The sequence below is a fragment of the Gorilla gorilla genome, chromosome 9 (genome assembly GCF_029281585.2).
Source record: "Gorilla gorilla gorilla isolate KB3781 chromosome 9, NHGRI_mGorGor1-v2.1_pri, whole genome shotgun sequence".
Lineage (NCBI taxonomy): Eukaryota > Metazoa > Chordata > Mammalia > Primates > Hominidae > Gorilla > Gorilla gorilla.
Window position 1 is genome coordinate 93809657 of NC_073233.2, and position 13775 is coordinate 93823431.

Consider the following 13775-nt stretch of genomic DNA (forward strand, 5'->3'; position numbering starts at 1 on the left):
CTTGTTGATCCTTTGTTCCCAAAGTGTAATATCATTTCTGCCACATGATAGCCATACGATACAGCTGAATGAATGAACGAATGGACAAACAATATTTCATCTACCTGACAGTTCTCAGAATTACCTAGCACTCAGAGAGAATATCATTGTATTCTAGAGGCTGATAGAAGGACTACTAGCCTGTGCTTCTCCTTTAAAAAGTCCCAATAATATAGCATTTTCCCAGTGTTATTGGTTTTCATTGTATTGTTTATAATTACCCTTAGATAGGGCCTAACTTAGCTACTAATATGCCCTATTGCTAAATTCATCAGCCATGTTTTCTTAGTTATGTCTGCCTCTGACTTATATCTAAGTTCAGCAGTGCTTTTGAAGGGTAGAAAAGGACAATTCCTGCTATTCTATCATAACTGCCTAACTATTCAGACAAGTTCTGCTGATGATCTAAAAATGATTTCCACCTATTCTTTTTAAGGAAGGAAGGAGAAAGCAAGCCCAGTAATAAATGATACACAATAGGTCTTCCCCTCAGGCAAATGCACTTTTAGAAGTTGAGTTTATTATAGAAAACTTAATAGAACTTGGCCAGGCATGGTGGCTCACACCTGTAATCCCAGCACTTTGGGAGGCCAAGGCAGGCAGATCACCTGAGGTCAGGAATTTGACACCAGCCTGACCAACATGGAGAAACCCTGTTTCTAATAAAAATACAAAATTAGCTGGGCATGGTGGCACATGCCTGTAATCCCAGCTACTCAGGAGGCTGAGGCAGGAGAATCGCTTGAACCCAGGAGGTAGAGGTTGCAGTGAGCCAAGATTGCACCACCGCACTCCAGCCTGGGAGACAAAAGTGAAACTCCGTCTCAAAAAAAAAAAAAAAGAAAGAAAGAAAAAAGAAAAAAATAAAGAAAACTTAATAGAACTGAATCAATAAGTACCAACATTCATTCTCTTCTTCTGAGAACAGGTTGCAATTCACAGGAAGGAAGTTGAAGAATTAAAAAATGCTATTCATGAACTGGAAGCAGAAAATTTGGTGCTTATTGATCAACTATTCAACTGTAGACTTGCGGATCTCAAGATACCCAGGTGAAAATTGTTAATATAGAGAGAGTATTTTGTAAACATTTGTATCTGCTGTAAAAAGTTGTTTTTTTAAAACAAAAAAAGATGATTTAATTATTCAGTGCTCCAGCAGTAGTCAAAAAGAAAGGAACACAAAAAATGCTCATGATGAAGGTATAGGATTATTACTATTGACCATTGGTACAATGTAAAGTTTGGCTTGTTTTTTCTTGCAATGCACTGTAGTCACAATAGCCAGCACATAACATGAACATCATAACTGCCAACATTCAGGAGCCTCCAGCCCAGCAGGGGTAATGGTCATGAAAATAAGTACATAACAGTACAGCAGAAGATAGAGGAGGTAGAGAGTTAGCACAGAGGAGGAGGTGATCCACTTGCTGGAAGTTTCATGGAGGTGATCTGGGCTCCTGTGGATTGTACAATTATTTCTTTCGGTTGAAAGAGTCAAAACTACTCTGTAGGCCGAGAAAAGAGCTTGGCATTCCAAGTCACATTTGTTCTTGCATACAAGAAATCAAGTGGTGCATATACCTTTATATGTTTGGTTAGCTGTCTTCCTTATCTGACAAAAAAAAAGTCTTAATATATTAATCCTGACAGAAACCTAGGGCCCTTGAATATAAAATTAAAATTCAAAATGGCACTCATAATTTAGACAAGTAGTCAAAACCAAAAAATAATCTAAATAGTAGCATGTTTAGGAAGAGAGGGGAAGTCACACAAATGTAGGGTGCATGTGTGCAAGTATGGGAGAGAAATGTCTAGGTCTAGGAATTAAAGCAGATGTTAAGTTGAACCTGGTGGAATAGCCAGGAAAAACTTTCCACACAAGTAGTTCCTATTGTTTGTGTGACATGGAAGACTACTATTTGAGACATGATCATGTATTTGTTATGTATAAACTTTCTATTGTTTTCCAGGAAAGGTGGATACAGGTAAATTATGGGTTCCCTGTTTGCTAGGCTAAATGATGGGTGTCAGGATACAAGATTAGAGAAACTGGGAGATAAGCTGGGTGGGGCAGGATAGAGAAAGAGGCCATCTGCCCCCTTTGCATTATTACTTTGTGTGCTTCAGAGAGAGTAGATACCAATGTAGATGAGGTGAGGCTGAATGAGGATTGATTACTGAACTCCTGTACTTCCAGTCTCTTGAGCTGATGCCCTAGAGGGCCCCTAGGGGGTAGGTGCTCACTGTTGCCCAGTAGGCAATGCTCACTTTTGCCAGCCCTCCTCTCTGTGATCAGGTATCCAGTGCTACATTCCTGTCCCACCTCTAATCCTCGTCATCTGCTGCTGCTGCCTTTGGAATCATGTCTAATCTCTGCCAGGCGTTGCTGGTATGTGGCTTCTAACTACCTACTGCTATAGCTGCTGTCCACTGCCCTCTTTTCTGAACTGGCTAATCTTTAGGAAAGAGCTACCCTCTAAACTGCCAGACCCGTGTCTCTACCTGGATCAACTCAGTCTGGTATATTTGATTTTGTTCTGACATGGTTGTAAAGTGCTAATAATTCTAAAAAAGGGAATTATTTCATTGGCCAAAGGGGACTTGGCAAGAACAGAATGGGAGACTGAGAAACTTTTAATGGGGATTTTCATTGAGTTGTTTACTGTGCAGTATATAATCTAACATCATCCTCGCTCTTCCCTATAAAAATCTTCTGTAAAATCCACACTGTTCATCTGTGCTTTAGGGGCTGGTTTTCCTTACTGAGAGTAATGGAATGCTTAGTCTAGCTTCAGAGTTGGAAGAAATGAAGTCAAAATATTTTCAAGGGAAAAGAAACACCATGGGTGACATTTATAGGAACTGATATATGTGTCCTTGCTATATGCTCCCACAACACCCTGAACTTTTCCTTTGTAACCAACCTTTATCACACTTTTGATTACTTATTTAATGTCTGCTGCTTTACTAGATTGTAAACTCCTTGAGGCAACTGTTTTGGACACTTTAGAAAGACCTGCATAAAGAAACTGGAAAATTTGAAAGCCCTCAATTATCTGCTAGACTTCTTATGCAGAAAGATAACCTGAAGGGTGTTCAGGAGATTTTACTGTACCCATTTCCAAGCCAAAGGAATATTACATATATTATATCTTTTTGGTAACTTCCCCCTCCATCTCTTTGTTGAGAATTAAGTTTTGTAAAATACTAGTAGGGTGATAAGAAATAGACATGAACTGTCTCCAGTGGACACAGAAGAAGTTCTATTTCCCTATTTGGATGAGGAATGGAATATTGTGGTTAATAGAGTTACCACATTTCCTATGTAGTTACTCAAACTTTTTCCCATCTCAAATCACATAGAATGTCGTAGGATTTGTTTGACACATTGGGGCAAACAGATGAGGAAACTGTCAGCCAGAGGTGACTGCCCAGGACTCCAGTGCCACAGGGCTGAGGCTAAGTGGGCCAACACCTACAAATCTAACACTAACTTACCATAATAACATCTTTTAAACTATTTTCCATATCATTAAGTATCAAGTGTTGTTACCCTGTAGTAGTACAGAAGTAACAGTAAACTAGCGATTAATAGAAAAAGCTAGATTCCTGAAGGTTATGGCATTTAGAAAGATCTTAATTGTTCACAATGGTAAAACTAGGAAACAAAAGAATTCTATAGCCTCAGACATGTCTCCCTGAAGACCACAGCTACATGTGAAACTTACGTTTACTAAGGTACCTTTACTAAACTTACCTTAACTAAAGTTAAGTTTTTAGAAGGTTTCATAGGTGTAAATATTGTATGTAGTTACAGTATTTGCTGGAGCCATTAGCATCTGGATAACACTTTATTCACGTTCTTTAAATAACTGACAGCCCCTAACTTAGGGGATTCACTTTACTTGCTTAGCTGCTAAGCGTGAAGGGTTGTTTGTACATTTGCAAGCGTTCAATTACTTCATGCTGTCTTCAGGTAAACCTCATGGAAATGCCATACAGAGTTTTCAAAGCATCATATTTTCTGATTGAAAATTCAGTGGATACTCTAAAAAGGAGAGCACAGAATTAAACAATGTAGAGAGAGCTACAACAACATATGGACATCAGTTCACTGGGCTTGTAGGTGAAGCACACCACTAAGCGAAAGCCAGGACCTAGATGGCATCTTGGATTCCTACTGTTTGCTTTCTCTTTCTCTCTTCATCTCAAAACGAAAACCACTCAAAAGTGGTCTTTCAGGCCACTATCATTCCGCACCTGAAATACTACAACAGCGACCTGACTGATGCCATGCTCACTCTTAGTTTTTTGAACTTTAAGTGTGTTATTTCCTTATTTGGAATGCCCTTCTTTCACCCCTAGCTCTTCCCTGGCAAGCACCTCCAGGTTCAAGACTGTATTAGTCCATTCTCATGCTGCTATAAAAAACTGCCCGAGACTGGGTAATTTAGAAAAGAAAGAGGTTTAAGTGACTCACAGTTCCACCAGGCTGGGGAGGACTCAGGAAACTTAGATTCATGGCAGAAGGGGAAGGAAACATGACCTTCTTCACATGGCAGCAGGAAGAAGTGCAGAGCGAAGGTTGGGGAAAAGCCCCTTATAAATTATCAGATCTCATGAGAACTCACTAACACGAGAACAGCATGGAGGTAACCGCTCCCATAATTCAATTACTTCCCACTGGGTCCCTCTCCCACAACATATGGGGATTATGGGAACTACAGTTCAAGATGGGATTTGGGTGGGGCCCAGCTAAACTGTATCAAAGACTAAGATCAGGTTTCATCCAGGAAAACTTTCCTTCCTCCTAAAGCTGACTCAGGTGCTGCTTCTTTCTACATCCCATTATTCTCACACTATGGTAATTACCCATCATGGAACACACCATGACTTCAAAATACTGTAAGACTGTCTGCCACCCCACTGGGCTTTATGCTCCTCAGGGTAGAAATTATGTCTCATTTTTCATCTATGCATTTCTAGCACCTAGTAGAGAGATAGACCCTAGTAAGCATGCAATGCAATATTTATTGACTGACAGATTGTTTTTCTCATTTGTTCTTTTAGGCGACTATATCTTACCCAAGCTGCTGGACTAGAAGTGCCACCTGAAGAAATGTCTTTGGAATTGCCAGAAACACATATAGGTATTACTTTATTGCAATAATGATGATGATTTTTTTCAAACTCTTGTTTTTCAATTTAAAAAACATTTATCTATTGTGAGCAGGTGCCCCACATACAAAAGCTCTTCAGAGAATAGACACCTGCCAGCTTCTCTAAATTTCTCCTCTTGCAGTGCTTGTCCTAATCTATCTCCTGTCTGTAGTCCCACTTTCAAATGAAGGTCACCATGTTTCACAGTAAATTAAATAAATACTGGTGAAGAGGGATGAGGCTGCTGTCTACACTGGCAAGGTTTAGGGCCCTATTTAGCCAACCAAAATGACAACATATACTTAGGCACCAATATAATTACTGTAACTTATTAGCTAACAGAAAGAAATACAACTTAGAGTTTCTACAAATGGGACTCCCTCTTACTTTAATACATAAATTCTACATTTGCAATTCTCATAGTTCCATCCAATTAAAAATGTGACAAAGTATGTATTGCATTTTTATTTGTGTATGATCAAAATGTATACATAATTCCTTTGTATTTATCCAAGAAGAGAAGTCAGAATTGCAACCCACAGAAGTAGAAAGTAGAGACTTGATGTCCTCATCAGATGAGAGCACTATCTTACATCTTAGTCATGAAAATAGCATCGAAGATCTCCAGTATGTGAAGATAGATAAAGAGGAAAACTCATGCACAGAGTTTGGGGACACTGATATGAAGCACTTACTATATGAGGATGAGAAGGATTTCAAGGTAAGATTCATAAGAACACAACTTTGACTACTAAGAAAATGCTGTTTTGAGAAATGCTGTTTTAATTGAGAAAATTAACCTAAAATATGGATATTGAAAATTCCATTTGCAATTATTAGTAAAATTGGCCCACCATTCACATCTCTCATTTGGATACCATTTTCACTCCTACTCTTGCCCAATTTGCTACCTGTATTCCTCTATAGGCCTCCATTAATAGTATACAAAGTAAGTTATCTAATGCTACATAACAATCCCCAAAACCTAGTGGCTTATAACAATAACTATTTATTCTCGCTTAGGGCTCTGTTGGTTAGAAATTCAGGAAGGGCTCCACTAGACAGTTCTCACTTGGTGGACTCTCAGTCAGTTGCAACCATATGTTGGCTAGGGCTGCACTCATCTGAAGGCTTGATCAGGGCAAGAGTCTTCACTTTCAAGGTGGTTTATATGGCTAGCATGTTGATGCTGGCTAAACTGAGGGCCTCACTTCTTCTTCACATGTGCCTCCTGACAGGGTGTTTTGAATTTCTTTTGTTATAGTGTCTGTCTTCTCCCAAAACAAGCAACCCTAGAGACCAAGATAAAAGCAGCAATTTGGCTGCGGTGGCTCATGCCTGTAACCCCAGCACTTTGGGAAGCTGAGGTGGGCGGATCACCTGAGGTCGGGAATTTGAGACCAGCCTGGCCAACACAGTGAAACCCTGTCTCTACTAAATATACCAAAAATAGCTGGGCATGGTGGTGCGTGCCTGTAATCCCAGCTAGTTGACAGGCTGAGGCAGGAGAATCGCCTGAACCTGGGAAGCAGAGGTTGCAGTGAGCAGAGACTGTATCATTGCACTCCAGCCTGGGTGACAGAGCGAGACTCTGAAAAGAAAGAAAGAAAAAAGAAAAAGAAAGGAGAGAGAGAGAGAGGAGAGAGAGAGAGAGAGAAAGAAAGAAAGAAAGAAAGAAAGAAAGAAAGAAAGAAAGAAAGAAAGAAAGAAAGAAAAGAAAGAAAGAAAGAAAAAGAAAGAGGGAAGGAGGAAAGGAAGGAAGGAATGAAGGAAGGAAAGAAGGAAGGAAAGAAAGAAAGAAAAGAAAGAAGGCAGTTTTATATGGCTTAGCCTTGGAAATCATACATTGTCACTTCCATCATATTCTACTGGTTGATGTAATTACAAAGTTCCATCCAAGGGGAAGGAACATAGCTCCTACATCTTGATGGAGGAAGGTCAGTATCACATTGTAAGAGAAGCACTTGGGATAGGATATGAATTAGGCTATCTTTGGAAAGTACAGATTGCACATATACCATTCATTAAAACCTGGAGTATTAAGCCTTTTAATTTTGAAACTTCTTTCTAGTACATTCCAGTTACTCCCACAGCCATCCCTTGTTATTTTCCCTCTTGATACTTTAAAAGTTCTCCTAGAATTTGATGTCTGGTAGTGGAAAAAATGATGTAAGAAAGCAGAAGAAACTGAATAAACCAACACAAACCATTTTAACTAACTACAATTCAATCCTGCTGCCATCAAGTGATGATTTAAAGACTAAAGTTCTAGTTCCTCTAGCACTGAAACATCTCCATGAGTATCTTGGAATCATGACTCCTGGGATGTCATGATGATCTCAGGCTAGTGGACAGTTGTCTTACAAAATCCCCAAATTGCATACCATCTGGTTGAATGAAAGACTTACTTTCCATGAAAGTTTTTGATGTAGTCAAACTGCCATGGCCATGGTGTATTACTTGAGAATCCTCCTCCCAGTGATTCTGAAATATGTGGTAGGTCTCCATCAACTTGCTTTTCTACTATCTTACATTTATCACAGCTACATATTTTGAAAGCTAAATAGAATTATATGTATTTTTGAGAAATAAGACATAACCTTCCTTTTTCATTCTTTGATTCTTCTAAATTGAAATAAATATTTATTGAGAACCCCACAACATGCCAGGTCCTTGTTAAATGCTTGTGCATTTAAGGGAGAGAACAGCAAGAAATGAAATCTCAAATATGCCTATACAGCAGGCCTTGCCCCCAAATCACTTATAGACTTGTAGAAAACAGGTAAGAAAATCAACAAGTACCATATAAGAGTAAACAGAACACCTGTACCTGTGTCCCTGATCAGTCTGTGCTTATCATTGCACCCCAGCACTTGATATAGGGCCTGGCATATAGTGAACACTTGGAAAAGGTTTGCTAAAGTGACGTGTCAAAGGAATTAAAAAGCAAGAGTTATGGCATGGGAGACTTCCTGGAGGAAGGGACATTGGGTAGGGCATGAGCTCTGTCCACCCAGTTTTGGGTTGGCTATGGATTTCATATCAGTTAGACTTCAAATTCTGTTTGTTGATATCTTAGATTTGTAAACCAAAAGCTATCTGAGACAGGTCTCAATCAATTTAGAAGTTGATTTTGCCAATGTTAAGGACAATACCTAGGAGAAAAAAAACCCACAAAATCACAGAAATAGTGTGTCGTCTGTGCCTGTCTCCAAAGACGACTTGGAGGCCTTCAATATTTAAAGGAGAAAAGTGGGCTGGAGGGGAAGGCAGGAAGGTATGGTCATCCACATGTTGCAAGAGAAAAGGAGCAGGTAGGGGAACAGTCAATTATGTATTCACCTCGCACTTTACAAAAGATCAGCTGAACACAGAGTAGCTACCTGTGGGGATATTTAACCTTTTATCTGTACATATCTGCTTAGGAACAAAAGCAAAGGCAGTTGCTTACATGACTCAGCTTTCAGCTTAATTTTTTCCTTTTGGCAAAGTGAATTGGGGTCCCATGTTTTTATTTTCCTTTCACAGACTATAGTTAGTTTTGCACTAACTATAGCCAGCATCCCTCCCCCATTAACTCACTATGAGACAAGCCTTCCAGCCTTGCTGCCTGCTTTTGGAAGATCTTGCCTACTGTGTATGCCCTACTGGGTATATAAGTTTCCTGAGTATTTTGTTTTTTTCCCATTTATAGTGGCTCTCATATTTCATGTGCTACACAGCATCAGGCAATTAGGGGGCAATGAAGTCTGTCAGATAAAGGCCAACTGTAATAAAGAAAGCCTAATCTATCAAGCTGGTAATTTGCTGAATCGCCTCTCCTATTCTTTTTTGTGTCTGTTCACCATAGGATTATGTAAACTTGGGCCCCCTGGGAGTGAAGCTTATGAGTGTGGAGAGCAAGAAAATGCCCATTCATTTTCAAGAGAAGGAAATTCCAGTCAAACTCTATAAAGATGTCAGGAGCCCAGAAAGCCACATCACATATAAGATGACGAAGTCTTTTCTCTAAGACTGAAAGCTGCAAAGGAAACACAACTTTTCCTTATGAATGTTCTTTGGGAACTGAAGTATATCCGTTGCCCATTTTACTTACACTTTGGCTCATTTTTAAACCAGCTGTTATTTCTAAAGGTCATAATTACATTTAAAATCAAAGGTATTCAGCTATTCATTTACTTGCATGGTATCAGTGACCAAAACGGAAGCACGCTTTGTATTTCCACACTGAAGTATTCAGAAGCATGACAGTGGGTTCAAGATAGTCTCTGAGGTTCCTTTTCACACACAAAAAATTCACTGATTAATCTGTGATTCCAGTATGAAATAGTTCCATTAGAAATGTTTCTAAGAAAAACTTAGAAGTTTGCATAGCACTGTCTACACATCTTTCCCTCTGAGGATGCTCAATGTGATAGACAGCCAGTCTATAATTCAAGCCAATTCTTCGTAGTTTAACCCTGTGTATTAGTCTGTTCTCATGCTGCTAATAAAGACATAATTGAGACTGGGTAATTTATAAAGGAGGTTTAATTGATTTACAGTTCAACATGGCTGGGGAGGCCTCACAATCATGTCAGAAGGCAAATGAGGAGCAAAGTCACATCATACATGGTGGCAGGAAAGAGAGGGCTTGTGTAGGGGAATTCCCATTTATAAAACTATCAGATCTTGTGAGACTTATTTACTACTTCAAGAACAGTATGGGAAAAACCTGCCTCCATGATTCAATCACCTCCTACCAGGTCCCTCCCACAACACATGGGGATTATGGGAACTATAACTCAAGATGAGATTTGGGTGGGGACATAGCCAAACCATATCACCCTGTTTATAATGAATATAAAATATGAATGTTGGAAATAAACTTGACAGTGTTAATTTGTTGTATAAAAATATTCCACTGATAGGGAGCACTCCCTCCCTCCAGCTATATCTAGTCTAAACTACCACATTCCTATCCAAAGCAAATACCACTTCTCTCAGGGCTACCACAAGCCAAGGACACTGTGAGTACCTGGATGTGACATCAGCATTCCATTTGGATCCTTGAGACCAGATAATACCACCATATGTCATATTTCTGTAATCTTTAGTGACATAAGGATTAATTAATCATCAGTGGGGGATGTTATTGGCATTTAAAGTACAGACAACTGTGCAGCACTGTCTTGAGCCCACAGGATGTTAGCACTCCTGCTCCCTCAATCTCAAATGCTGCTACATTAACACTCTTCATTGTAGAAGTCGAAAACACTCGTCATGTTTCCCAACACCCCTTACGTTGTAGTACGATCACCAATTGAACATCTTTGAGTTTCTCAATTTTTGGAGACAAGGACTCACTCTGTCACCCAGGCTACAGTGCAGTGGCACTATCATAGCTCACAGCATCCTGAAACTCCTGGGCTCAAGCAATCCTCCTGCCTCAACCTCCCAAGTAGCTGGGACTGCAGGTCTGTACTATCATGCCTCAACCTCCAAAAGTGCTAGGATTACAGGCATGAGCCACCGACCGGCCTCTCCTGTACTTTAATCTCCATTGTGTTCAGTGCTTTCCTGGACCCTTCCCATTCTCTCCCAAAACTTCCAACAACAACCTCTAAAAAAACAATAAACAAGACAAATGCCACTGTTGAAGGTGTAAATGTCCAAGGGGTTCACCTTGCCTGCTGCCTACACAGAGCCAATTCCTCAAGACAGGGGAGCCGGGCATGGTGGCTCACGCCTGTAATCCCAGCATTTTGGGAGGCCGAGGCAGGTAGATCACAAGGTCAGCAGACCAAGACCATCCTGTCAAGACCATCCTGGCTAACACGGTGAAACCCCTTCTCCACTAAAATTACAAAAAAATTAGCCTGGCGCGGTGGCAGGCGCCTGTAGTCCCAGCTACTTGGGAGGCTGAGGCAGGAGAATGGAGTGAACCCGGGAGGCGGAGGTTGCAGTGAGCCGAGATCGCACCACTGCACTCCAGCCTGGGCGACACAGCAAGACTCTGCCTCAAAAAAAAAAAAAAAAAAAAAAAAAAAGAGGGGAATTGCAATAGACAAAAGAGTAATTCACACAGAGCCAGCTGTGCAGGAGACCAGCGTTGTTTTATTACTCAAATCATTCTCCCTTACCATTCGGGGAGCAGAGTTTTTAAGGACAACATGGTAGATGTGGGGAAGCCAGTGAGCCGGGACTGCTGATTGGTCAGAGATGAAATCACAGGGAGCCAAAGCTGTCCTCCTGACCAAATCAGTTCCTAGATGGGGGGGCCACAAGATCAGATGAGCCAGTTTATCAATCTAGGTAGTGCCAGCTGATTCATGATGTGCAGGGTCTGCAAAATATCTCAAGCACTGATCTTAGGAGCAGTTTAGAGACAGTCAGAATCTTGTAGCCTCCAGCTGCATGACTCCCAAACCATAATTTCTAATCTTGTGGCTAATGTTAGTCCTACAAATGCAATCTACTCCCTAGGCAAGAAGGAAGTCTGCTTTGGAAAGGGCTGTTATCATCTTTGTTTTAAACTGTATACTAAGTTTTTCCCAAAGTTAGTTGACCCTCCGCCCAAGAATGAAAAGGACAGTTTGGAGATTAGAAGCAAGATGGAGTCAATTAAATTAGATCTCTTTCGCCGTCTTGGTCATAATTTTGCAAAGGCAGTTTCAAAGGTGTCTTTTCTTTTTGAGACAGGGTCTCACTGTCATCTAGGCTGGAGTGCAGCAGCATGATCATGGCTCACTGCAGCCTCAGCCTGCCAGGCTCAAGGGATCCTCTCACCTCACCCTCCCAAATAGCTGAGATCACAGAAGCACACCACCATGCCCAGCTAATTTTTTATTTTTTGTAGAGATGGTGTGGGGGTGGGGGGGGGGGGGGTGGGGGGGGTCTTACCATGTGACCTAGGCTGGTCTTAAATTCCTGAGCTCAAGTGATCTTCTTGGCTCAACTTCTCAAAGTGCTAGGATTATAGATGTGAACCGCCACGGCCAGCCTGTTGAAGGTTTCTTTTACTCTCTGGTTTTGACTGGCACCTGGCTTTCCCCAGAAAGAGCTCACTTCCCCTGTGGCTCTCTCTAGTGGTTGGTATTGATTCTTCTCTGCCGCCACCTTCTGTGGGGCTCACATGCTTTCACCAATGCAATGCCTCTTCTAGACCACAATTCCACCAGTCTCATGTAAAAACATGCCTTTTGAAGCTCAGTATATATATCACCCTCTACTACTATTCTTTGCTATAATTTTCTAACCCTTCTCATCACTCTTCTCCATAATCTTTAATTTGGCACCTGGTTCACAGGCCTCTTTTCCACTCTACTCCATTCCCTAACATATCCATCTATTGAGATACCTATTAGTCATTCACGAGTATAAAATTGTTGCATGTATGTGTGCTTCTGTTTGACCATCCCAGATCCACTCTCTACCCTTATCTCTGTGTCTCAAAGGGTGACCTTTATGGACTGCATCAATGTCCTTTGCTTCTAACCTTCTACTGAGTTTGTTTAATAGGAGTTTCTAGCAGGAGATCAAAGAAAGTGAGAAGGGTGAGATTTCTTCCCCCAGCTCTTTCTCTACCAGGTCATGTAGATTAGCAGGGTCCCTCTATCAAAGGCCACTATTCCTGTTGGAAGGCTCACCTAACAAAGGTTGAGCATCCCTAATGTGAAAATCCAAAATCCAAAATGTTCCAAAATCTGAAACATTCTAAGCACTGACACAATGCTACAAGTGGAAAATTCCACACCTGACCTCATGTGATGGGTTGCAGTAAAAACTTTGTTTCATACACACAAAAAAATTTTAAATAGTATATAAACTTACCTTCAGGTTATGTGTATATGGTGTATCTGAAATATAAATGAAGTTTGCCTTTGGGCTTGGGTCTACCCCCAAGATATCTTATTACGTATATGCAAATATTCCAAAATCCTAAAAAATCTGAAATCTGAAACACTTCTGGTCCCAATCATCTCAGACGAGAAATACTGAATCAGTATAGCTACTCTCTAGGTCTGGTAAGTGCTCCCTCCCTCTCCCCCTTTAGACCCAGGAGTGGAACAGTTCCCATCTGTTGATAGCCCCAGGGAGTGTTACCATTCCTGTTGGTTTTCCTTGATCCTGCCCACACCTTTGTATATATTGCCTTTGTTAAATTTTCTCCAGGTATCCTGTTTGAATGTGCCCTTTGTTTCCTGCTAGGAAAGGTCAAGGCTGGAGATTCAGATCTGCGAATCAACAGCCCAGGACTGAATTTAAAGCCATGAAAGCTTAAATGACATAACCTAGGGACTGAGTTTCAATAGAGAAAAGAGACATGGATGCACCTGGAATAATTCATTCTGTAGATGTGGGCCCTGAAACTAAAAGGTATCACTCTCAAGAGATTTCAGAGCAGAGGTGGACTGAATCTAAGTAAAACGGCAAACTAGCCCTGACCCAGTTCAACTCTATTTTTTTTCTTCGGTCTCCTCTCTTTCCTTTCCCTCTCCCTCCTCACTCACCACCTACACACGGCATCCACTCCTCACCAGAGCCTCTCGATTCCCCCAGCTCAATTCTTGATTCCTTTGAGGTGATTTTCTCCT

At 40.8% G+C, this 13775-nt stretch overlaps 1 protein-coding gene across 22 annotated transcripts in view; it reads left to right on the top strand.

The window, feature by feature from the left end:
* Positions 1 to 13775, top strand: part of CCDC83 (coiled-coil domain containing 83) — a 124756-nt gene that overhangs the window by 59088 nt on the left and 51893 nt on the right. For 7 of the 22 annotated variants that reach the window (XM_063710770.1, XM_063710769.1, XM_063710768.1 and 4 more), the window contains 5 exons: positions 968 to 1089; positions 2336 to 2428; positions 5110 to 5189; positions 5715 to 5920; positions 9050 to 9714. In XM_063710770.1, coding sequence (XP_063566840.1) covers positions 968 to 1089; positions 2336 to 2428; positions 5110 to 5189; positions 5715 to 5920; positions 9050 to 9211 — 663 coding nt within the window. In that variant the 3' untranslated portion in view covers positions 9212 to 9714. Of the gene's footprint in view, positions 1 to 967; positions 1090 to 2335; positions 2429 to 5109; positions 5190 to 5714; positions 5921 to 9049; positions 9715 to 13389; positions 13634 to 13775 lie in introns of those variants that run through there. The other 15 variants (XM_055355651.2, XM_019037035.4, XM_019037038.4 and 12 more) reach the window with 8 other exon arrangements.